At 39.7% G+C, this 23,312-nt stretch overlaps 1 protein-coding gene across 2 annotated transcripts in view; it reads right to left on the bottom strand.

Moving 5' to 3' along the window:
* The window catches only part of LOC133404197 (zeta-sarcoglycan), a 131,478-nt gene that overhangs the window by 61,563 nt on the left and 46,603 nt on the right, over positions 1 to 23,312 (bottom strand). For both annotated transcript variants that reach the window (XM_061679882.1, XM_061679881.1), the window contains exon 3: positions 673 to 760. In XM_061679882.1, coding sequence (XP_061535866.1) covers positions 673 to 760 — 88 coding nt within the window. The remainder of the gene's footprint in view (positions 1 to 672; positions 761 to 23,312) is intronic.

Raw genomic sequence — 23,312 nt, 5'->3', positions numbered from 1 at the left:
ATCTCTGTTTACCTTGTTGACGCGACATTAGGAGGCTAACCTTTCAAAGTCGTTAAACTCTAATACTACTGGATACTTTAATTTACCACTCCCCAATCTATCAACCAGAAAAAAAATGTATGATATTAGCTGGTAAATTCCCATTGAGAATCAAGACATCTGAACACATCACAGTGATCTCTCCCTACTGTTGGATGAATGAAAATGAGTCATATGTTGGACAGGCACATTTTTCATTCAAAGCATAACAGCATGCTACTTTCATAACAGATTTGTTCAGTCTTTGCATGCTTGCCTGAGTTATTGAATTCCATAGGAAGACGTCATATACGCCACACATGCTCAGAATTATGTCTTCTGAAGAACAATAGGCTTTCACTAATCCAATTAGAGCAGATAAAAATGATACGGTCAAAGAGAAAAATTGCTTTCAAGGCTCAGTGAGAAAGTCTAATGGAAACAGATAGTATTTAGTTTAGTAAACAGAGGGGGGTAAATGCATTTAGGAAGTCAAGCAAAAACAAAGCAATATAACTTAATGTCCTTTGAGAAATGATTTATTTGCTTTTATGTGCTTTTGTGTGTGTGGGTGGGTGGGTGTATGCGTGTGTGTGCGTGCGCGCATGCATGTGTGCGTACGCACGCGTGTAAGTGTGTGTGTGCATGCCTTACCCACTGTGAGCTGACCAGTCAATTGTCCGTCATCAGTCCTCGCATTGATAGTCACATTTCTATCTGACTGCATGATCAATGGACTGTCCTGCAAAGAGGCGCAGAGAGGTCTCATTAGAACAATCGCCTCAGTAAGTTTAAACAAATGAAAATGTCAATCCATCAACCGAAATCCACGCACGACAACTTGAGTGAACAAATTCATCACACCTCAGTATTGCCATTCTTTACACCTACAACAAGAGCACAAGCAAGAGGTATCGTTTTTAACAGTAATGTGAGGCCCCTTCTTCTCCTTGTTAAGGCTTGATTCAAACACTTTAGTTCACACTTCTCATCACTCTCTTGCATTTCTTCTGTTTTATCTCTGCTCTCATTTCCTTTCCCATCTCTGTCTCCTTTTTTTTTCCTTTTTATGCCTCTAAATTGCGTTGTTGTTGTTTTGGCACCATTAATTGAATAGCTCACAGGTGACTGAACGTCTGTCAGGGTTTATCCAAATTAATACTTTGTTGTATCCCAGTCTGAATTCCAAATGAGAGTTGTGTTCAAATTGCAGGTTTTGGTCCACTGAAACAGAAAAACTCATCCTCTATTTATCATTCCTTCATTTCGACATGACAATTATGTTCAAGAAATATCTGGATACAGGGTGCTTGACTATCTGTCAATTGAAATTACCTTTTTGTAAACTAAATGCCATTAACTAATGTAAACTAATGTCATTAGTAAAGCATAACATTTAACCAATAAAACACACTTTTTATTTTCAGGAATGCAAGTACTGTACATAAATATTTGATATATTGACGTCAATAAATAATCACATGTTTTAATGTTTTTTTTCTGTTTTTCTTTATAACAGCAAATTTTAAAGTTGTTGTAGTAATATTTCAGCAATTAAATTCAGTTTTGATTAAAACATTTTTTACATACAGTGGAACCTCGATATGACGGACCCGGCCGGGAACAACAGATTTTTGGATTTAATGGACAGAAAGTTAGTTTTCAGTTGGACCTCAAAACCTTGCAACGGACAAGGTCCATTAGTTCCAGAATTGGCCGCTGTTGTTTACTGGCGCCACATGACCGGGGCAATCAACAGACAGATGCTGTTGTTTACTTGCGCTGCTCGTCGTGTACATGTCTCAGGATTTTTTATAATAAACAATACAGTCATGGCTAAAAGCATTGGCTTGTTTTTAGCCATGAATGTATTTATTTTTCTTCATTGTTTTTTTTTCATTTTCTATTATTTCAATCTTTTATTATTTTACTTGTTACTAATTTATTTCACACCCTCAACTGGTTGCCAGCCAATCGCAGGGCACATCGAAACAAACAACCATTCACAATCACAGTCACACCTACGGGCAATTGTTTAGAGTCTCCAATTAATGCATGTTTTTGGGATGTGGGAGGAAACCGGAGTGCCCGGAGAAAACCCACGCAGGCACGGGGAGAACATGCAAACTCCACACAGGCGGGGCCGGGGACTGAACCCGGGTCCTCAGAACTGTGAGGCTGACGCTCTAACCAGTCGGCCACCGTGCCGCCAAATGCTAGCCCATCAAAAGGATTTTCCATTGACTGTTAGCATGAATTTGTCAATTTCTAAAATGATGTGTGTCTTGTATTCATATGGAAAATTAGGGTAATCATTGTTGTGTGCTTGGTTTTACAGTAAACTCCAACTGGGGTGTCAATAAACAGCTTTACGCATGTTCAGGGAGGGCAGATTAACATGCTACCGACTGGAAAGTACGAGCTGCTGAATATGGCTAGCGGCGTTAGCTTCTGCTATCGTCTTGAAGCTAACCCGAATGTGTGCCGGTTTATCCAGTCGGGTAATCACAACATCCTGTCTTAGACGGGATATTTTGGTGATAAAAGAATTTCAGACTGGTGGTTTGTAGAGTGAGTTTGTCAATAGGGTGAAAAGTCCATCGACTGGGAGGTGCCTGACTATGTTAGCACATCTGCCTCACAGTTCTGGGGACTGGGGTTCAAATCCCAGCCCCGCCTGTGTGGAGTTTGCATGTTCTCCCCCGTGCCTGTGTGTGTTTTCTCCAGGTACTCCGGTTCCCTCCCATATCCCAAAGACATGCAGGTTAATTGAATACTCTAAATTGCCCATAGGTGTGACTGTGAGTGCGAATGGATGTTTGTTTCTATCTGCCCTGCAATTGGCTGGCGACCACACACAAAATACTAATTTGAGGCTTACATTCTCATGATCAACTTTGACACACACACACACACACACACACACACGGGCGCGCGCACGCGCGCACGCACAGATACAGACTAATCAGAGAGGTTTTAATTAGGATCATGTACATGGTCACACAGATCATTGCAAACACACACAAATGAGCCGCCACTCAGGTAGACAACAAAATGGTTTAATGCACATTGTGCTTCTTGTGCTCTCCCCAAAGCATGCACACTGGATTAATTATTTTCAGAAGGGCGTCGGACAGCCTTCACTATATTATCTTTCCACTCTGTTGAAAGCGTATGGCTGCTTTGTGCAGCTTGACAGATGTAATGTTCTCCACATCATTCCAGTTCAACGGGCAGTGCATACGAGTGGCCCTGATGCCATTAACTTAGTGCATTGCTCAGTCATTTAGAACTAGGATTGTTTATGGAAAATCTTATTTCATTAAAGTAACCATATGCAAATGAATGGAAATTAGAGCTGTAAATAATGAATATTAAGCAGACACTAATTCATATTTGTACAACACCTGGTTGACATCAAACATTAAGACTGGTGGGAACGGTAAAGTTGCCGTAATTGCCTTTACTGTATTGGAAAATGAGCTACCTGCAATCAATGCTTGTTACAATGTCGAGCATCAGATACCATTTCTATGCTCCTTATCAGTTAAAGTGACATATGTAACTATACATCATCCCTACAAATCAGGGAAGGGATGGCCACTGCTTGTGCTTGCTTTGCCCTATCAAATTGTTGTTTTATGATCATATATTGATTATTCAGTCCAGAATAAACATGATGGCGTGTAATGTTAAAAATAACGCTTCCGCCGAATGGTCGCCTAGCATGGTTTCCCTGCTTCACAATGTAATCTAATGTAGTTCTTTAGTTTTTGGAGGGGAGGGGTGGGAGTGGGGGATAGGGAAAAGAACAATCTCGCTTGCATCACTTCACAAAATGTTGCTCTAGACCAGTCAATGTGTTTTCTGACAAATTGTAACCGCTTCAGCAGATAAAATTATTTCAGTGGCTTCATGCCAATAGTTTGGCTTCACAGAGGCGTCTTCAAGAAACGCAGAGGAATTGTCGAATGTAATCAAATTGTCTTGACTTCAATCATGTTTTTTTAAAACACTGATATTACTCTGGACAAAAATGTACAACCATACAAATCTTTTGAAGAAGAACAAATATCTGTAAAATAAATAAATCCCACATTTTCTTGTCATTGACAGTAGAAGCAATACAAGGACACACAAACAGTCTTCTAATCTGACTGTCAACAGATCTGAGGCACATTTAGCTCAGCTTCACAATGAATACAGATGAGTCTAGCTCAGATAAGCCTCGACAAAATCCGACACCGTTTACCAACAATCCTTTCGAGTAAAAGAGCATACACTACCAGACCAGACTGCAGCATTTCGTCATAAAACATATCACGTGGTGATAAACGCATGCCGGGTTTTTTAAAATTTTATGACCCAAGACGCACACACATGCACACACGCACACACATTTTGTAATTGGTTTATTCTTTGAATCGTTATTATTAATTTGTGCAATTGCAAGACACTGATTTAAATGAGGTTAATGTAATTGCACTAATAATTTCTTAAAGCATTTCAAATAATACAGTATAAAGACGCTAAATACAAAATAATCACTAAAACTTAATTTATTATATCATGAATATACGGGGCAAGCACAGGTTCCGATCAGGCCACCATTTAATCGTTGCATCGTTATTTGCTAGAAAGTCTTCTGCAGACATCATTTTGAAAATAAATGGTTGCCTTTGGTGTGGAAGACTGTTGAACACCCCCCCCCCCCCCACCCCCTATAAAAGTACTGAGGAATCCTTAAGAGAATTAATAAGGAGTTGGATTGATAAGCAGAAACGATGACACTGATATTGCTAAATTCTTAATCCCCCCCCGAGCAGATACTGTATGTACTGTAATATAATATACTGTACTATAAACACAAACAATACCTGACATAGACAAGATACATGGTATGAAGTGTTAAATCACCAACACATGATACTCCTGAAATAAATGATGTTTTATCAGCGTTATCAGGGAGTCGGTCCACCTCTTTACAGCTATAATTGCTTCCACTCTTCCGGGAAGATTTTCTACAAGATGTTGGCGTGTGTGTCTGTGGGAATTTTGCAGTGAACTTGTGAGATCAGAGGTCATTGATGTCTTTGGACCTAAAAGATGGCCTGGATCACAATCTTTATTCATTTTTTCCCCCCCCAAAGTTGTTTGATGGGGTTGTGCAGTCAAGTACTTCAAAATGAAAGTCATCCAAGCATTGTTTTATGGCTCTTGCTTTGTGCACTGAGGCACATGCTGTCAAGCTAGAACACAACATAATAGGGCAAAAGTTCACTGCAAACTAGTACGATGAGTGATTTGTACGTGCAAGGAACGACATTATGCAGTGATTTTAACCATTCGTCCTCACGGGGATAGCTTTCACGAGCAAGCTAACGCCTAATGTTGAGTCAGTCAAGCACATGAAAACAAGCACACATATTTAAAATAAGTATAAATTAATAATAAATGTATATATGTACACATACATATCATCACTCTGTCTCTAATATGATTATTAAAGCTTTTTGTTTAATAATAATAATAATAATAATACAAACTTACATAGCGCTTCTCACTAATCAGATGACAATAACAGTAAGGTGAGTGAGCAGGAAGCACGGGTGCTGGTGTCATTGTTCGAGAGCTTGCTGACAGAGAGCTTGCTGACAGAGAGATAGGTCGGCGATAACTTAAGTTCTTTTTTTTTTTTTAATCTCCCCAACTGTCCTAGTTTAATATATGTGAAAACAACAACACATAGTCCTTCAGTGAACGTGTTGAGTGAACGTGAACCTCAAGGCTGAATCATGAACTGAATGAGGAAGCACTTGACTGATTCTGTGAAAAAGAACGGAGCGATTCGGTAAGCAAATCTTTTTAATGAACTGATTGTAGTGATTCAGTATGCTCAGAAGAATTGCTGTGCCCATCACTATATTGTGCTCACAGTTTTACAATTTAAAAAAATCCAGCAAACTGTATGTAAATACCTTGGTTGTTTGAGGAGTATAGTTAGACATGGTTGGATGGCGAACACAAGCTGCAAGTAAGGCCTTCCCAAATAAACATCCATCCATCCATTTTCTGAGTTGCTTATCCTCACAAAGGATAAGCAACTCAGCCCACCCCAGCCCATCCCAGCTATCATTGGGCAGGAGGCGGGCTACACCCTGAACTGGTTGCCAGCCAATCGCAAGGCACACATAAACAAACAACCATTCGCACTCACATTCACACCGAGAGCGTAATATCGCAATTTCACAAAACTTTTCTGCGTGGAAGGCATTGGCTGCCATGAAAGATTGCATTTGTTATCAGGGCTGCTTTCACAATCAACGCTCATTCCAGCTTATCGTCAGGTGTCAGTCATCTTTTATGTTGATCTTTTGAGGTCAAAACTCATGTTCCAAATGGGAAATTTCTTCCTCCTATCAGTCTTGAATGCAGCATTGTAGAATATCTCAGAACGAAGCAATTTCCAGACTTGCTTCCAAGGTTGCATTCACATGCTCAAACAGCACATCCTTCAACATGTTTATAAATGCGTGGCTATGTGCTCCATGTTATACACCTGTGGCAATTGTTTTTGTTTTAATGTTGTTTCTCTAAAATAATTTTTATTTCTCAAGTTTGATTCTTATCTGTGAACAACACTTTGTTTGCAGCTGTGGTTTTATTTAATGTGCTTTATAAATAAAGTTGAGTTGGGTCATATGTATGAGAGCGTTTCACAAGTGTTTATAAGTAAAACCTTTTTAGTAGTGTCTATATGAGTGTGTCAGTGGTATGTATGAGAGCATTTCGATAGTAAGTGCGAGGCCCAATGAATGACGTCCTTAATGGCCCCTCATAGTGGCGCAGCCTGCCCACATGCAGATCCGCCGAGCTGTGATGGTCCACAAAATTACTGGTCTAACCTGCCTCTAGCACAGAGTTGCGCCACCCGCAGCAAAAATAGGTCCCAAACTGTACTTGTAACTCATGTCAGTTCTAAGTCTTTTCATTCTACTTCAACCTACCAGTGATGCCTTTAATTCCATAATATACCTTTAAAAAAATCAATCAGAATCATCTTTATTTGCCAAGTTTGTCCAAAAAACACACAAGGAATTTGTCTCCGGTAGTGCAATGCATGAAATGTCCCTCAAAACCCTTCCTTCACACTCCAATAGTGGCTGCCTGTGTTCTAAATAATGTAGCAACAAGTAATAAATGAGTTGGGTGAGTTGAGACAGGCAGGGAGGCCGGTTAAATTGATCTGTTGAGACTTGTACATAGTTCTCGCTATAGTCGGCGTTAAAAACAGAATACCAATCAAATGGTGAGTGATTAAATAGCCTGCGGTGTCAACCTTAATACTACTAAATTTGTGAGCACTATTAAATAAGTTATGGGCTTGTTGTTGGGCAGCACCAATGTCTTGTTTTGGTACCCAAATGGCCATACACTGCAAGAATAAAGAGAAACATTCCCACATGATTCTTATTATCTAATAATACATAGTATTACAATATTTACCTTTCTGCTAGTTACAATTACAGTACCTAAATTTATTCAACAAAATGAAACATTGGCTGAAGTTAGCATTTGTCTTGTCAGCTGGTTTGTCTAAATTGACCTACAAGGTGGCAGATTGTATACAATTGAACGTGGGGTGCCCCAAGGGGGAATTTTAGGTTAAAATTATTTTAAATCTATAAATGCTTCCTTTCCTTTGAGTGTTTCCTTCCCTGGTTGGGTGGTTTAGATTCGGTGATGTCGTCAGTCATTGGAAACTGTGGGCCTGCGAAGCCCTTTGAGACTCTTTTGCGATTAAGGGCTATACAAATAAACTTGACTTGACTTGGGGACGTTATCAGGAGACATGACATCAGCTTCCACAGGCAGATGACACACTTTTGTACATCGCCGCGTCTCCCGATGACACATGGCCAATTGCTAACTGTCCTAACTGTGTTTCAGTTATTAAGTCTTTGATGGCAGTAAATTTCCTACAGCTCAACCAGGACAAAACAGAGGTTTTAGTTATCGGTACTGAAGGCCAAAGAGAGAAAACTAACCCCAACTAGAAGATTTGAAAACCTCACAATGTGTTAAGAACCTGGGCGTCATTTTTTACTCTGAGCTTAATTTCCCACACATCAAAAATGTAACTAAGATTGTTAATTACAGAATATAGCCAGAGGCTTCCCGTTTCTCTCTTAGGCTAACACAGAGATGCTGATGCATGCTTTTATCTTCTGTCATTTAAACTACTGCAATGCCCCGCCCTGCTCTCTGGTCTTCCCAAAAAGAATATCTCCACTCTACAACTACAGACCCTTTCCCAAAAACTTTAATATCATGGAAATGTTTATTTCCATAATTCCATTCAAAAAGTTTAACTTTCAGAGACTTATCATATTCATAGACCCACAATTTAAACAATTTCAAGTATTTGTTTATTTTTACATAATTTGGGCTTCCAGCTCATAAAACCCACAAAATCAGGAATGAACAACCATTTGCATACAGATTCACACCTACGGGCAATTTAGAGTCTTCAATCAACCTACCATACATGTTTTTTTTTTTTTTTGGGGGGGGTGGGGGGGGGGGGCACACACAGGCACAAGGAGAACATGCAAACTCCACACAGGCAAGGCCGGGATTTTAACCCCAGACCTCGGAACTGTGAGGCAGATGTGCTAACCAGTCGTTCACCGTGCCGTTCCAGATTTAAATAACTGAAAATAAAAGCTACAATTTTTCTCGCTTAATTTGGATTGATCTCAAAACCATATGCTTTCGGCCTGCAGAAAAAAAATAAAGGAACTGGCCTCACTGTTCCAATACATTTGGAGGAGAGTTTACTTGTACATCTTTATAACAGCAGCAATTTCCATGAGTAAACCTGAGCCCGAGCACTCGTCTTACGCATTTATTGCTGTGACAGTGATATAAAGCAGGGCTGACAGCCATCTGATGAATCACTGACAAAATCAGCTCTTATGACATGTGTTAAATGGTCTGTATCTGTAGTTAAAAATCAATCCTCATGGAGAGCATTTGAGCTTATGTTTGAGCTATCTGAACTCAAAGCACCTGCTCTGCTCTTAGTACATCACATGCACTATAAATCTGTTTGTGTCAATGTGTTGGATCTTACATTGCCTTTCTATATCAGGCAATATAGGAATCATAATACCTCCTTATCATGGTTTTTCAAACAGGTAAAGTTGTTTGGAGACAGGCTCGCATCACAAACCAATGGCCTATGAGACAAGGTCATGAAAAGGTTAGGTCCCTGTGGAATCCTGTTTCACACAGCTGAAAACAAAAAAAAGCATCTACAATATGCGATAAGTGCTGCGAGCAATTATTAATATGGCATAACAACCTGAACATAATGTGCAGTAATTAATACTTGCCCAGCACAGTCAAACAAAACAGTTATCAACGCTCTGTATTTTTGTGTGTTTTTTCTCTGTCATCTCGCAACGATACATCAGGGTTGCCTTTTCCTTTGAAAGAACAGCGATCAACCAGCTAACATTACTGTTTCAAATCCCACAAGTACTGTATTTCCTCAGAGAGTGCCAGGGGGCATTTATTGACTCAACTGCAGAGATGACCAGGTGTTTATTTGAAGGTGATGCATGTGTATGGGTGTAGATCGACACACTGCTGTCCCTTCTTTGGTTGATATTTTATTTGCCGCATTAATACGTCTTTATATTGTTATTCCTTTATGTGACTGGGATTTAACAACATTCACATTGCTTCAAAGCTCTCAGCTATAATGAATGTAAATGTATGCCTGAGCTGGATTTGTTTTGATTTATTCTGCATTTATTTCATACTTGCACCCAAGCTGAATAGGGCATCTGCAGTATGTGAAATTGTGCACTTGATATGAAAGCTATGACTTAATTACTCAGTAGCAACAAGTTAACGGTGCTGCCTATCTCATTGATGCACCATCATGTAAATACATTATGCATGGTTTGAAAAAAAAGAGGCCTTTTTGATGTATGTCCAATGTTCTCCTGTTGATCCTGTTTTAAATATCTGTTCAATAACTAATAAAAATATGTTTTACTATATGATGGTTATCTCCATGTACTACTCGTGCTGTCCTTCAAAACAAGCATTTCTGTGTTAGACCACACTTCCTCCATTTACTTTTTATTGGACCAATAAACACAACGGACACATAAACTAAGTGAGGCCACATTGGATTATGAAAAATATTATTTGAGCAGATTATTGACAATAAATGTATTGGCATTTACTTGCACATTATTTTGTCTTAATTGGGTGGCTAAATTAATCATCTTATTCTAAGTTCAATGTAAAATGTAAATACTGATACATTACTCAGATGACATTTCAAGCTTTGTAGAAACGTTCACTGCTTACATCAAAAGCAGGCAAGAAGAAGCAGATTGTTGGCTCTCTCTTTGTCTTCAACAACCAAACAATCAGCCAATAACAAGCTGCTCTATAGCATGGCATTACACTGACTGGAAATAGTTAACGTGTCTGACATTTCTGAGTAGACTTCTTTTACTCTCATTTTCCCCCAAAATCTTTCAATAGTAAGCAAAGTCACATTTTCGTACAACAGCTAGTACAACTGGTATCGCTTTGCATAAAACCAATCAATGATTTCATTTGAACTTGTTTTGTTTTTCAAATGGTGTCACAACAACATTTGATGCAGCAGTCACTTCATTTGCATTTAATTTCCTATCTCAGCCTGTCAATACAGTCGATACCAGCCTGGGCATTTTACACCAAGGCATCTTCAATATTGTTAGTCTGATTAGTGTGGTCAGTTAGATTTCTTGTCATTGGCATCCCTGCAGATCTCTTCGCTATGTAATAAAATCCCAGAGTCTTTACCGCCATAATTGTTGGAGCATGCTTTACAAGTAATGCCTGGATCAGACTCCAAGACAAATTTGGTTTTTCCCGATTGCATTATGTCAGACTACTGCCATACAATTATGCCGTATCTCGGTCAAACAGTGGCAACACTACATGACATCTATTCCGATACCACCACATCCCTTCTTTTACGATCAGGGGTTTTTATCTTGTCAAATCAAAAACTATCGGAGAGGCGGAACCAGAAAATGTGTGACCAGTCAACGCGACCGAACACACTCGTTACCATGGCGATAACACCAACAATGTGCCACGTCAATGTATTGTGTCGGGTGAAAAAAGAAAAGAAAAAAATGAGGACAAACGTGGTTATCATCACTGGTGCTCAGGAGAGAATGTTGATTCGAGGACTGCTTGAGGTATGTTCACATACTTTTATGATACGGCTCACAAGCAGGCAACAAAACATTATGTAGCATAGCAAGCTAGTGCTAGCATATATATATATATATATATATATATATATATATATATATATTCATATTAGTGCAAAAGTGCTGTGGAATATTACACTTCCCTCCTGATGATTAATTCAAATGTTCACCCTTACTGAATTACACACAGTAGATGGTTACAATTTACCTGCAAACATTATGCCAATATGAAACATATGCAAGCTCAAAGTGTACCTTGGTAAGTGTTTGTATATTGTTAGATCAAGAAGTATTTGAACCATTGTTAGAATTATTATGAGTTTGCCTGTCAAGTGCACCACAATGGATTTGAAGTAAAACAAAGTATGGTTGAAGTGTAGATTTTGAGCTTCAATTTTAGAAGTTTCACAAAATGTCAGGACTCTTCTGAACGATCAGAAAACAGGAGATGCTTTCATGAATGCAAATGCAGACGATAATTACAACAAGGTGCAAATCACTAGTACCAGTCAAGAACAGGAAGCAAGATCATACTTCTCCCATATTCTCATTCAGATAAGACAACTACATGAAGCCTTTTAAACCAGATGCTTTATTGGTCTCAGAAACTGAGGTACTTCACCCTTACAGGGCAAATAATGTAATTTGATCAAGCAAATAGCCAAATCCATTCTGGTAGTATGTAAAATGTATGTAAAAGCTAAACCATAAAAACCTCCGACTACTTCTATTACTTCAGAACCCAGTATTTGTGACTTTGAAGGGGAAAGTGAAAATTTATTTACAGTGAGCTAAGACTTTTTCTATGTACACAAAAGGCCTATTTCTTTCAAATATTGTTTACAAATCTGTCTAAATCTGTGTTAGTTAGCACGTCTCCTTTGCTGAGATAATCATCCACCTCACAGGTGTGGCATATCAAGATGCTGATTAGACAGCATGATTTTTGTGCAACAATAAAAGGCCACTCGAGAATGTGCAGTTTTACTGTATCGGGCGTGTACACGTGTGGGCTCAGAAAGCCACTCAGGAGGCGAGGAGTGGGTGACCAGTCCAGACAGAATAAAACATGTCAAATTATTACAGGTATCTAGAGTTTGGCACGGTTGCTATTTCGTAGTTGAATGTTTAAAATGTGGTTATAATGTTAACTATTTTACAAGACATGATGAGGATGGAGCTGCCAGGCAAGAGAGCTCGAGGAAGACCAAAGAGAAGGTTGATGGATGTCGTGAGGGAAGACATGAGGGCACTTGGTGTTCGAGAGGAGGATGCAGGAGATAGGCTTACATGGAAAAGGATGACGCGCTGTGGTGACCCCTAAAGGGACAAGTCCAAAAGAAAAGAAGAAGAATGTTATGTTGTGTTACAAATGAAAAGAATATGCTGTTTTTGTTCATTTGAACTAGTCAATGCAATTTAGAGTGAATAAATTGTTTTCATCATCAACAATTGTATGAGGAGTTTATTGAACACAAACATCATGATAAGTTTTTTTTTCTCTTTTTACATTGAGATCTTGAACAATAAAAAGATATTGTGACAGAAAAACATGATGTTAATGTCAATGTTATCATTGGATCCCTGTTTCAATATTATGTTTACAGCTTGTAAATTCATGGTAGTTTTTGCTGGTATCTCATTTGAGGATTCAAGTATTGCCTCCCACAGTTACAATTTGAAGTTAGACTGCTGTTCACTCTAATAGATCTTCCTTTTAAGGATGCTCCACAGGTTTTCAATATGGTTGAGGTCAGGGCATTATTGTGGCAAAACCATGACTATTTCTTTCTGTATATCCATGGTAGCTAACGCTTCAATGGTGTATTTGGAGCGTGAGATAGAGTGTTGCTTTGCATGAGAATAATTTTTTGGCAGAAGGCACAGTTCTTTTTATTACATGACAAGAAATGCTTTGCTAGAAACGTCACAACTACCTTGCGGATGTTGCACCCTTGCTGTCACATGGTGGCCATCCACCAACCATCCCGAACTCCATGTATATAGAACAACCAAAGTAGCACTTCATTCATTGGTGAATATTTTTTTTTTAATTATATATAGCTCAATGCAAATGTTTCATCTTATGCCTGTAATTCGGGATGGCCAAAATACACCTTTATGCATTACTGCAAGCAATCCAAACAGACATCTAGCCATCCATTTTCTGCACAATTTATCGTCACTAGGGTTACAGGTGTACTGAAGGCTATCCCAGCTGACTTTGGGAAAGAGGTGGTGGTACTCTTTGAAGTGGTCGCCAGCCAATCGCAGGACAAGAATAAAATATGTGAAAACTTCCCCTGGAAACGGTTAAATATCACGTTTATTCAACTTGAATCCTATATGCATGATCATTTGGATCACATTGTATGTGTGCACTTTAAAACAGTGTTGTAGGGTGTTTCCTGTCTTGCTGGTCACAAAGCCCCCGTCAGTGTTTTGTTGATGATTGCTCATCATTCATTCCCCTGGTGACTTCAGATCGTCGAACTGAACCAGTTCAGGGTGTACCCCGCCTCCTGCCCGATGACAGCTGGGACAGGCTCCAGCACGCCCGCGACCCTCGTGAGGAGAAGCGGCTCAGAAAATGGATGGATGGATGAATGGTTTTAAAACAGATGAAGAAAATAACTCCCTCTTCCTCGAAGCCAGTTGTCGTCAGCATGGTTGCATAATAAAATTACTTTTACAAAATTCATCATGTAATTGTGAAACAAGCCTAATGACATCAGACATCTGTACTTTTGGTACAAAAAAAATGGTTACAATAGGATTGAATAAAGGAGCACGAAAAATACACGATACAAATACTATTTTTATGTTTTGTTGACATGGTATGATTCATGTAATATGTATCCCATTTTATGCTTGATATCTTAGTCCGACCACAATCTGATTTCCCAAAATACAACGCATTGTATAAAATCTTCATTGGGGAAGATTTCGAGAAAGCCATTTATTCCGGTGACAACCTCACATTAATTACAGTTCTTGGAATTAACATGGTCAGAGCATTTTCTCCGGACAAGATTTAAAAATACGGTATTTGTTGTGGCGTTTGAAGGATGTGAGTGACCTCTGAGATAGCGGCTGGCATGAACGCACACTTTATATTCTTCATTTCATCTCTTTTCCTCTCTCCTCTGAAAGGCTAATATGACTTCCATTCTTGTGACATTCTAAGATGCTGTTAAATGTCAATGGGGCTATTTTTACAAGAGTCTTGACCATGTCTGACACAGGCATACTGTACATTCTGGACACACCTGGTTCTCACTCAACATGCAGACAAACAAACAGCATGCAGTACACTTCACATACTTCTCAGCTTGGTCCTGAAGGAAAAATGTGATGATAATATTTTGCCTGTGGAAAGAGATCTGATCATCCCTTGCAAATCTTTTTTTAAAATTTATATTTATCAACAGTGGAAGAGTCGACTTGTTGTTTAATATATTCTTAATGTTGTGGGGGATGTGGAAACTCAGACATTTGACAAGCTAGCCACGTGTCTGTATGGCAGAGCTCTCGACTTCTGACGTGTCACTTATTATCACAGTGTGTTGTAATAATTTCTGTGTTCAGGTTGCCGAAAGAAACATCACGTAGAGAGCGCAAGATCGATTATTCAACCAATTATTTCAATTGTATATCTGTTTGACAGATCGAGGAAAACATGACATGTTGAGTAATTTCATGGCATTCAATTAAAAGGTAAGGGAATATAGAAAATAGGATTCTCTCAGAGACTGAATATAAATGACAATATGCTGCTGCCAAGCCAAAATGTTAAAACATTTGTGGATTTCAATGTGAGTCAATATATCTGGCATAGGAAAGTCATCCCATTTAGTGCCCCTAGAATTTGTGAGCAGAACACGGATGATATGGGAGCAATCTGACTGGAGACTAATTTCAGACAATTTCATAACATCGCTTTTCTGATCATTATCCTATCATTGATGTTCTTGCAGAAAAAGTAAAATATTCTGATCGCAGATGTCCTGTTTCCATTGCATGGGACTCACTTGACTTGGCACAGCTCTACCCGCAAGTAATGCTTTTCCACTGGCAAAATCGGGTAATTGTTCTCCCAGTGGTAGTCAATAGTGTGTGCTTGGGCGCCGCCCCACCGCTCCTGAGTCGTATTGAAATTGAAAAAAGTGAATGAAATGTGTAGCGGACACGCCATGAAAAGATGACACCCACCACCCCAGTCTCTGGTGAGACTCACTCTTCCCACCGAGATAGACGACCACGGAGTGGCGAGACGTAACTTCACAGACAGACGCTAAATGAATCAACAGCCATAATCAACAGAAGTGGAAGCATTTGCGTAGGCATGCTGACACTAAGTGAATTACTAGTAACCGTAGCTTCAAAGCGGAGACCAAAGATACCGAGTTCGCCCTAGCACCCTAAGTTAATTAACTTAGCCACCGCCAGCCAGCCCGCAGGATTTCACCAACAAAGGCGCCTCCACTCTGTTGGGCGGTACCGCGCCACTTGGGAGTTTGAACAGGCTACAGCGACACCCACAAGCGACGGAACGGCACTGCAGACACGGGTTCAGGACCGGACTTGGCTAGGAGTTAATATTTTAAGAACTTTACATGAAAAGTTACATTAAGAACTTTACCACATTGAAAATGGTAGTGTTCTCAACAACCACATAACATTTGGAACATTTGTTACAGATATTAAAGAGGATGCGCGTGGGACAATGCAAAGCGGGAAAATGGTCTCATTAGTTTAAATCCAATCATTAATATTTTATTCCACTGGTTTTAAACCACGGCATGGTGGACGACTGGTTAGATTGTCAGCCTCCCAGTTCTGAGGACCCAGGTTCAATCCCCGGCCCCGCCTGTGTGGAGTTTGCATGTCCTCCGCGTGCCTGCGTGGGTTTTCTCCGGGCACTCCGGTTTCCTCCCACATCCCAAAAACATGCATTCATTGGAGACTCTAAATTGCCCGAAGGCATGACTGTGAGTACGAATGGTTGTTTGTTTCTATGTGCCCTGTGATTGGCTGGCAGCCAGTTCAGGGTGTACCCCACCTCCTGCCCGATGACAGCTGGGATAGTCTCCAGCACGCCATCTTTATCTCTTCTGAAAAGGCTTTCAATATTTAGGAGTGTTTTTATGGGAATTTATGAAAATATTAAAAGAAGCCCAATTGTGAGGTTACACACCGATGTTGGACGAGAAGGACTAGCTCTCAGTCTCCTCTCTAATTCATCCAAAAGTGTTCTATAGGGTTGAGGTCAGGATAGTACAGGCCAGTCAAGTTTATCCACATCAAACTCTGTCATCAGTGTCTTTAGGAACCTTGATTTGTGTACTGATGCACAGTCATGTTGGAACAGAGAGGGGCCATCTCCAAATTGTTCCCACAAAGTTGGAAAAATCCAAATTTTAGCCTTTTTAGTGAAAGGACCTCTGAATGCTTCAGCACACCAACAGAACTTGGAGAGTCAAACAGTTGGGGGATTACCCCTTCCTGTTCCATCATGTCTGTGCACCAGTGCACAAAGCAAGGTCCATAAAGACGTGGATGAGAGAATTTGGTAAGGATGAACTTGACTAGCCTGCAAAGAGTCGTACGCTCAACCCACATGAATACCATTGCGTTGATTTCAAGTGGACAGTGAGCCAGGCCTTTTCGCCCATCAGTGTGTGACCTCACAGTATGCTCCTGGAAGAATGGACAAAAATTCCCATAAACTCACTCCTAAACCTTGTTGAAACCCTTCTCACCAGAGTATGACGTTGCAGGGTATCATGGGAGTATCAAACTGTAGTTTTTTTCTGATGCTATGGAGTGGGCCAGTCTGAGAAGCAAACCACCGCATGCGCAGTATAATAACATTTTTCTGCTCCTTGTCAAGTATGGATTTGCATTTTAACCTTGCTGTTTTCTTGGTCACTCTCCGCATCACTGCAATCCCTAGTTGAACTGCTAGACAGTTGTAGTACTGCATGTTCTTGTCTTTTAGTTTTGATGTCTCTTTGACACTAACCTCTCTCTTACCCCTCCCAGTAATAGGAGGTGCCCATGCTTCTGGAGGTGCAGGTCTGTCTGTCTCTCAGTCTCTCTCCCCGTCTATGCTAACCCAACTGGTCGAGCAGATGGTCGCCCCACTCTGAGTCTCTGGTCTGCTCGAGGTTTCTTCCCAAGAGAGAGGTTTTGGGGTTCAGTTAAGTGAGGACTGTTATTGTTGACCTGCTCCCCATGTAAAGTGCCCTGAGACAACTTCTGTTGTGCTTTGGCGTGATATAAATATAACGGAATTGAATTGATTATGAGACCTTTTCTCCAGAAGAAATCCTACACCTAAGCATTGGTAAGGCAGTAGTATCATTAGCAAAACTATATCACTCCGACCCCATAACTCTCCGAATTTGTGAGGATATCAGAACTGCAAAAGAAGGCTGAAGGATGTGATCCGTATATGGAATGGTGCAAAGCCATTAAGACTACCTCTTCGTCAACACAAAGATGCAGCAACAGCCTCGGCAATGCAATGTTTCAATATTGCAGCAATGTTGTAAGATGTTTGTAAGAGCTTGAAATGGCAGTGTTTTGGGATCATTGCTTGCGGTATATTTACTATTTTAACCATTAATACAGTATAAACAATTACAAACATTTTGTGGGGCTGTCAATTATTTGTGTCATTTTGCTGTTTGCATTAGATTCCTGTAATCTATAATGTGAGAGAATAGAAAAAGTAAAGGAGCTATAAAGACTCCAATCCAGACAAAGGCTGCATTACAACCTAAAATTGATGACATCATCTGACTGCATAGCCCAGTTTAGCAATTTCTCCTATTCTTACTGCCAAAGTGGTCAAGGACTGTAGCTTTAACCGCCCTGCCAGTTGTTGGCCTGCCAGCTGCCTCCATCCTCTCTGGCTCTTATTGTCACAGAGCATCTTTCATGCCTTGTGTGATAGCCTTCAAGCACTGGTTTGAGATGAGGTTCTCAGACTTGGCAGACATTTTGGCCACTGAATAGCTTTATCCACTGTCCACATCGTCCTTGCTTCAGGTCCTGGGTCTCACAACCCTTCCCTGGTCTCTTTAAATGTCTGCCCAACACTCCAGTGATTCCATTTTTTTTTTTTTTGCCAAATCACCATTGTTCCTTATTAAAGGTTTTAGCTACCTCTCCATTTGCTTAACATAAAAACACAGTTCAGTGCAAAAGGTATCAGATTTGTAAATTTAGCAATTATATAATGACCGTATATAACAACGTCATTCAGTAGAGCCCAGACCTCTGCCGAGGCTCATTTGTTAAAGAAGTGAAAAAAAATGTGTACTGTATGTCCTGCTTGTGTTTGTTAATCTGTTTTTTGGTGCATTAGGGATGGAAGTTGCGTAATATATGAGCATTGCTATTACAATTCAGCCGATTTGCTCTGACTTGACTTGACATACGAGCGCTGTATGGTGGCAGTAAACTCAACTCAACTCACTTCACAGCAGCAGCACTTTGGAAAACAGTGAACAATTCTCTCTTAAAAATAAATAAATAAATAATATTTATTTATTATTTAGATTAAGTATTTAGCAATTTTATTTAAGTTTACTTTCAAACTAAACATGAAAACAAAGAGAATTACTCATTGAATATTTCAAACAAACACATAGTTTAGCAATTAAGTCTGCTCGTTTTATGCTAATGCTAACACATAAAGGGAAACACATACAACGGCTGAAATAAGTATTTAACACGTTCACCATTTTTCTCACTACATATATTTCCAAAGGTGCAATTGACATGGAAATTTCACCAGATGTTGGGAACAACCCAAGTAATCCATACATAAGAAAGCAGAACAAATTAGCTCAGAAATTAAGTTGTGTGAAATAATGTGAAATAACACAGGAAATCATTATGTTTTGCAACAATTAGTTTGCAATGGTCTCGAGACAGCTCTTTGCGCTTACCCATCATGTGTCTTGACTCACACCTTGGCAATGAGACCTTTTAGCTGGCCATCAATTAGGACTGAACCAGCTGAAATTAATTTGCACTGACACGGGGCTGGAATGCTGTTTGATTTGATACATTTTAGGTGTTGTCTTGGCTTTCCATGGCTTTTTGCACGTCCCTTTCTTCATGTGTTCAAAACATTTTCCCTGTGTCATTTCAGTTTCTCCATACAGGAGGCGTCTTGAAGTTGTCATTGCAAACAAAGGCTTTTGAACAAAGTAGTAAATCAATATCAGTTGGCGTGTTCAATTCTTTTTCCCTGTGTCATTTCACATTAATACAAACAACTTAATTTCTGATTTTATTTGTTCTGCTTTCTTCGTATGAACAGATGACTTGGGTTGTTTCCCAACATCTGATGAAAATTTCATATCAATAGCACCTTTGGAAATATGTTTCGTGAGAAAAATGGTGACGTGTTAAATACTTATTTCAGCCGCTGTTTATAACCCATTAAGCAACTCATATTTTTAGAAATATGAGAAATTCCATATAACAGTACTCTCAGTCATACAGTATATTGTTTCGGAGGATCTGAGAAGAGCTAAGAGGTCTACTGTACAGACAGCTACATACAATACGCTATAGCTGTCTGTTTTATACTGGCCCCAGGTGGCCAAGGTTGCATGATGTGCGAGAGGTAGAATATTGAGTTTATGACAAAATAACTGATTGCCTATGACGTCATCATTGGGCACGCTGCCAGCGCGCGTGCCCAATGACTTCAGCTCTCGGGCCACCTGTCCACATTGACGTTACATCTGGTAAAAACAAAATAACGTCACAAAGTGACATCAGGGTCCCTTGCGTTTTTGTCGCATCACATCATGTTCAGGGTCACCTGTAGGAACAAAGGACAACAAGGGGTGTCATATCGGCAACAAAAAAAATTTATACCTGTGAATATGATCCTTTCCGGGCCCGCCCCGCGTCGATGGTGGGTGTGACCGTGTCCCGAGGGCTTCGCTGAGACAGCTGCAAAGAATGAGGTCGTCACGTGACTTGTGCAGGTGACATCGCGTGTCTGAGATGTTAGGGGGTCACGTCCAGAGGTCACACAGCATTGGCAAAGAATGGGGATACTCACGGGGTGTCAGCACGTGACATTGAGTGTCCGAGATGTTTGAGGCTCATGCCCCCAGAGGTCACAAACCCGCACCTGTAGAGAATGGGACACTCACGTGGCTTCAGCATGTGACATCGGGTGTCCGAGATGTTAGATCTGAAAAAAATGAGTATTTAGCCAAGAACATTTTCTCCTCCAACTCACCACAGGGTTGTGCAAAACGCTGAGTGGTCCATCAGTCTGAAAAAAAATCCCTACCTTTTTGTGCAAAGAGAACATGCGCAGACATCTTTTGGGACTCATCCAACTATCTAAACCTTCATTCTGTTAGAACGGGGTCTCTTTTTTAAATTCCACGTGTGCATGATCCAGAAGTTTCTCGTTTCTTTTAGAAAATGTTGAAACATGTATAAGAAAAGTTGTTTTCCGATACATTCGAGAGTTTAAATTGTAGTTTCATATTTTGCACGTCATCACCACCCAGTACAAAACCTTTGTGCGCGCGTGTGATCCAGGAGTCTCTCGTTTTCTTTTTTAAAATGTTGAAAAATGTATTAGAAACAAGTTGTTGTATGTATCTCGTTAAAATACATCCCAGAGTTTAAATCACAGATGCCAAACTCAAGGCCCAGGGGCCAGATCCGGCCCGCCACATCAATGTATGTGGCCGAGAAAGCAAATCATGTGTGTCAACTTCCATGATTCTTGCTAAAATCTGTTCCAAATTTTTGTATAATATTCATATGTAATAAATAGTAATGAAATATTGTAAGTATTTTGCCTCCAAACCCCTTTTACAGTTACTTTAACAATAGTTGCACAATCCCTTATCCTTGACTTCTGATTTTAAAACTAGTTATCCATCGATTTGTTGTCTATGTGTAAAACATATGATGAGGCGATTAAACATTGATTTGGTTTTACAATCATAATGGCCCTCTTAGAGAAACAGTATCTACAATGTGGCCCGCGACAAAAATTTGTTTGACACCCCTGGTTTAAATTATAATTTCATGAAGCAAGTATCTTTTTTTAATTGCACAAACAGGAGTACTCAAGGTCTCTGAACTTTATGACTATGAATATTTTATAGCTTGATGGCAATGAGAATGTTGTATTAAAAATAATAAACAAAAGTTGATTTTAGTGAGGTTTTCTGTGATGAGTATGAAGTCTTTGAGCAAGTGTTCTTGACACCTACGACACACATCATTGATGGGTGAGTAATTTCCTTTTATTTTTAGCAGTTAAAGAAATACACTTGTATGGTTGTTACAAAAATGTTTAAATGTTTTTATTGTTGTTTTTTTCCATTTCCACTATTTGTTATGGGGAGAAAATGTTCATAAATGTAAACACCTTGAAGGATGACCAGCTTCCCAAATTAATTTTGTTTGGCTTTAGGGTCACGATTTACATTTGATTGTGTTTTATTGTGATCTATCCAATTCTATTGCTAGTAACACATAATCATGCATTCAAATTAGAACGATTTTAGCACAATTTGTTAGATTTGTTTGTCAGTAATACAGGTTAGAATATTGAAACACTGTTGTGAAAACTGCTTTCTTTGTAGTTGGCAATCTTGCCATCAGTTTTTGAAGCTTTTTGCGCTATAACTTAAGGATGCGTTGAAATGGAAGAGAAAAAAAACACTGAAACAAATCAAACAAAGTCTTAACCCCTAAAAGTGCTGTAAACTGACATACGTGCACACACGCGCAAACACACACACACACACACACACACACACACACATGCATGCATACACTTTAATGTCAAGCTCGAGGTAAATACGATCTTTTGTTGGTTATTTTCTGAAGTCATATTTTTAATCTTAATGCGTAATCAAGTTTACATGCAGACCTTTTCTTATTCTGATTGAAACATGCTGATGCTTTAAACACATACCATTGATATTCATTCAAACTGAAAAAACAGTGATCTACTCTTATTTAGTTAATAAAAAATTCTGTCCTGAAAAAAATAAAGTGATGGCAAGTAAATATAATACAGCTATTGAGTCAAAGTGAAGAACCTCATAATCAAATGTGACTGATGTCAAAATATGACTTGGAGACTAACAAACTTAATTTTCTTATCACATAGGGCACTTCAGCAAATCACCAGATCAACAAATATTTTGCATGGACAAGCTCTCACATTAGATGTTTTGGAGACAAAGTTAGAGAGAGCAGACTTCGATGATTTGGACACATCCAGAGGAGGGAGAGTGAGTATATTGGTAGGAGGGAGATGAGGATGGAGCTGAGGGAGACCAAAGAGAAGGTTGATAGATGTAGTGAGGGAAGACAGGAGGGCAGTTGGTGTCAGAGAGGACAATGCAGGAGATAACGAAACAAGTTGTTTTATGTTATCTAGTTACGAGAGACTCCTGGATCATGTACACACACGTTACATTTAAAAAAAGAGACCCCCATCCTAACATAGTGAAGGTTTAGATAGTTGGATGAGTCCCAAAAGATACAACATGTCTGGGCATGTTCTCTTTGCACAAAAAGGTTCACTCATGGGGATTTTTTTTCCCAGACTGATTGACCGCTCAGCGTTTCGCACAACCCTGGAGGAGGAGAAAACACATTTTCTTGGCTAAATACTCATTTTTTTTCAGCTCTTCAAACATCTCGGACACCCGATGTCACATGCTGAAGCCACGTGAGTGTCCCATTCTCTACAGGTGCGGGTTTGTGACTTCTGGGCATGATCCCTAGCATCTCAGACACCCGATGTCACATGTACATGCCAATGCTGTGTGACCTCTAGACGTGACCCCTTAACATCTTAGACACGCGATGTCACCTGCACAAGTCCTCATTCTCATTCTTTGCAGCTGTCTCAGCAAAACCCTCTGTTCACGGTCACACCCACCATCAACGTGGGGCGGGGCCGGAAAGGACAATATTCAC

This window comes from Phycodurus eques, chromosome 6, assembly GCF_024500275.1.
Source record: "Phycodurus eques isolate BA_2022a chromosome 6, UOR_Pequ_1.1, whole genome shotgun sequence".
Taxonomy (NCBI): Eukaryota; Metazoa; Chordata; class Actinopteri; order Syngnathiformes; family Syngnathidae; genus Phycodurus; species Phycodurus eques.
Note: the sequence above shows the minus strand (reverse complement) of the source record. Positions and strands in the feature narration are given on the sequence as shown.